The following is a 4,066-nucleotide window of genomic DNA, read 5'->3' as shown; positions in this document are numbered from 1 at the left end:
TTTGTCGTAACTTCAAAAATGAGATTTCAATTAAATTTGTTATAAAATTAAAATCGTGATTGTCACCTTAGATGAGATTTCAATTAAAACTGTGACTTCTAATTAGACAAACTACTAACATTAGTCAAACATTTGTAGAGTACTTTGCAACACGATTCTCAAGCATAGTTAGATAACTTAAATTAGCATATGGTTCTAAGATTGTTGTCAAATCCTCTTAAAAACTTTTAATGTTAATGAGTAATTGTCACTCACATTTGTCTAAATTTTTTTGGAATAGTACTTCAAATTTAGTCTATAACATTTCTTTTGAAGATGATATTATCGATACCGCGCAACGCGTGGTTAGAAAACCAGTTTTAATTATAATAAAACGCATTTTTAAAGTGTATTTAAATAACCAAATTACAAATTTTATAATGTATTAAAAATATATATCATCAAAAAGATAAAAATAAAAAAAAAATTTGATAACCGGGACCAAGACCGGGACCGGCGACCCATAACCGGTTACAATAAAGCTTGACCGGGCTCAACTTTTTCGGCCGGGACCAGTTATGGCCGGCTATGAAAAATCTTGGGACCGGTTTTTGGACCGTTGGTCCCAACTGTCCAAACTTGTGTTCCAAAAAGTAGCAGTGGACTTATTATATAATAAGAAACAATTACAGTTAATAAATTAAACTTTTCCAAGGGTAAATTTGTCAATGTGGAAGCATGTCTACCAAAGTKATCCTTCTTGGAAACCTGGGAGGCARCCTTAGAATCATAGCATCTTGTATCTGAATAGGTAAATGTGTTGCCACAATTACTATTCCACCCTGGCTTCTATGATCTGCAATCATCTGCTCCAAAAGCTTCACMCCTTCATCATCCAAAGCAACTGAAGGTTCATCCAGCAGCCAGATTGGTCTRTCCATCGCCATCACTCTTGCAAGCTGCAATCTTTTTCTTTGACCCATCGAAAGCATTCGAGCCTTCTCATTGGCCAATCGGCCTAGACCCATGAACTCGAGAGCTGGTAAMGATTTGCCTTGCTTATATTCAAGAACTTCGAACCACTGAACGTTATCCAGAACTGTGAAGTTGCTTTTTATGGCTTCTTTCAATGAGAGCCAGTTGAGTTGAAGCTTGTATTGGTGGAAAACACCTGATTCGGTTATGTCGTGACCGTCCCACAGGATCTCCCCGGATGACGGTTTAGAGAATCCGGCGAGCATACGTAAGAACGTGGACTTGCCGGAGCCGTTTGCGCCTGTGAGTACGAGGGCCCCACCATCATGAATGGATATGTTTGTATGGCGTAAGATTTGTTGGGCGTTTCTCATGCAAGAAACGTTGTTGAGAAGCAGGCGAGGAAGTGGGGGTCTGCGTAAAGACATTGAGGGTACTTTGTGAGTTTGAAATTGGTTTTAGAGTGGATCGTGCAACCAAATTAGGACCTGAAATCAAATAATCAAATAACATTTTTAAGTTGATTAACAAAATTAATTACGCTGTGTAAATGTAAACCAAAGAAGCCTAGTATATCCCACTCGAACGTAGGTGTGAGGGCGGGATGTATGCAGTCTTGTACTCTGCCCTAAAGAGTAGAGCGACATATTCCCAGTTTGTGCAAAAGTGTGAATGAAAAAMAGAACCAAACAAAACGAGCCCAGTCCCGAACCGAAGGTGGGTTGGAGGCAGGGGGTGGGGGAAGATGTAGGTACACATGACCTCTACGGCTCTACCTTAAAGAGTAGAGCGGTTGTTTCATGCCAAATCTTTCCTCCCAAACGTGGGAGGAAAGGGAAGGAAAGGAAATTAAAGAATTTATAATAATAAAAGTATTTATAAAAGTACATATCTACCCATCAATTACACTCCACTATAAAATAAACAAGGGTCTTTTTTTAAAAATGACATCTTTCCTTTCCTTTCTCTCTCGCTCAAGAATATGAAATTTAATTTTCTTTAACTTCCCTTCTCTCTCAAGAACACAAATAAGAAAAGTTATTTTTGTTCCTTTCCTTTCTTTTCTTTTCTTCCCTTTCTTTTTTTTCCTTCCAAAAGTCGAGAACACAAGTGATCAAAATGATTAAAAGGCTCAGTGTAATGTTATGCAGAATAGAAATGACCGTTTGGTAAGTGTTGTGAATAAACAGTAGGAATGACAGAAAAGAACCATTTTAACCCTTTTTACTGTTTTAGTACCGAATGAAAATTGATTGTTTGATAATTTTGCAAATATTAATTACAGAAAAAATATAAATCACCAATTCACCGTATACTATTACAGCATATATCAAATATGAACTACAAACATAGCATTACACGTTCAAAACAAACAACTAACATAGCATTACACGTTCAAAACAAACAACTAACATAACATTACACGTTCAAAACAAACAACTAACATAACATTACACGTTCAAAACAAACAACTAACGAATCATATTTCCTACGTCACAAGCTCAAATTATTGTCTGAAGCTACATTTCTGCATTAGTGTTTGATCAATTACAGTATATTTTCACCTGGAAACGTCATATGCTGCTTTTGGACACTTGGATTTAAGACCACCAAAACCAAACAAACATGGGAGTACCAACTACTTGGATCATACAAACTAAGCAGAAGATATTTTCCATCCAAGCCACCCATTGGTTTACGACCACTGCTACATATACATTCAGGAATCTATTTCATCCTCATCTCCACTGGGTTCCTCTAACAGCAAGTTTGTAGGAAATGTATCACAAGTTTATTGTTTTAGGAAGTGTATCACAGTGTGTTTTCATTATTCTACGAAGTGTATCACGGTGTATCAGGTAGTGTTACTTTACAAAGCGTATCACATAATGTCTTTTCATTATTTTCGTTGTTTTATGATGGGTATCACAGTCTGTATCATGTGTTCATGTGGTGTTCAATGGAATAAGGTTCGTAGGAGAGAGAGGAGAGGAGATTTCTAAAATACCTAAAATGTCTTTTAATTAAAAATTTAAGTCAAAATTACCAAAATTATTAATTCCTAATTTATCATTTGATTTGTGGTCGAGATTGCATCTCATGGTTAGCACAAACAACTGAGTTCTCCCTTGAACGCCCCCTATATGTAATTCAAGCGAAAACTTAGTAATTTGTGATAACTTGAGATCCAATCTCAACCACAAATCAAAAAATAAATTAGGAAATTAATAGTTTTGGTAATTTTGACTTCAAATTTTAGTTAAAGAGCATTTAAGGTATTTTAGAAATCTTATTTCTCCTCTCTCCGACGAACCTTATTCCGGCGGACACCATGTGAACAAAAGATACACAATATGATACCTAAAAATCATCGCCATTGATTAAAAAGAGTACACAAATGATCCACTCTATGATACCCGATATACATACAACATGCACACTGTGATACCCATTGTATAAATTTGATGCCCTCTGTGATCAGGGCCAGTCCTGAGATTTTTGGTGCCTAGGGCGAAAAGTCCAAATGATGCCCAATTAAAAACATCCATGTTTGGTTATTCATAATTGTCTAGCTTTTTCTTTCATAGACTGAGAAATCCATTAGTGTTTTTTGTTCACAGGTGTAATTTTATGGTTGAGTGTTTGCTTTAAAATAATATGTTAAGGTTTCATTAATAAAGTTGTTATAGCCCTTGCAGTTAAACACCAACTCATCTTCTTTGTCTAAAACCAAAATAAAGAGCATCATAACACCAACTCATCTACTTGTCCCCATTTACTACATCCCACGTCTTCTATACAAACCAAAATCAACACTCATACAGGGCCGGTCCAATGGTTTTGAATGCCCTGGGCGGAGAGCCAAAAAGATGCCCCTGCTCCAATGAACCAAGAACTCAAGAAGGCACAAATTTTTAAGGGGTTTGGAACCTAATCAAGCTTCCCTTGCTTCTTTGCAAAGAGACAGCTTTCATTAAATATGAGTAACTCTCGCCCGTTCTTAATCCTAGAAATAACTCATTTGAAACTAAAGTAGTAAGATACCGTAGAGGTCATGTGTACCTACATCTTCCCCCACCCCCTGCCTCCAACCCACCTTCGGTTCGGGACT

General features: G+C 36.7%; 1 protein-coding gene across 1 annotated transcript in view; it reads right to left on the bottom strand.

Annotated features, from left to right (window-relative positions):
- Window positions 1-623: 623 nt before the first annotated feature.
- LOC112525675 (ABC transporter I family member 1-like) overlaps window positions 624-4,066 on the bottom strand; it is a 5,159-nt gene continuing 1,716 nt past the window's right edge. Inside the window, exon 2 of the mRNA XM_025135897.1 lies at window positions 624-1,442. Within this exon, the coding sequence (XP_024991665.1) occupies window positions 705-1,382 (678 nt within the window). The 5' untranslated portion in view covers window positions 1,383-1,442 and the 3' untranslated portion in view covers window positions 624-704. The remainder of the gene's footprint in view (window positions 1,443-4,066) is intronic.

Source organism: Cynara cardunculus (assembly GCF_001531365.2).
Source record: "Cynara cardunculus var. scolymus isolate 2C chromosome LG 13, CcrdV1, whole genome shotgun sequence".
In the NCBI taxonomy this organism is placed as follows: Eukaryota; Viridiplantae; Streptophyta; class Magnoliopsida; order Asterales; family Asteraceae; genus Cynara; species Cynara cardunculus.
This window is presented reverse-complemented; position numbering and strand designations above follow the sequence as displayed.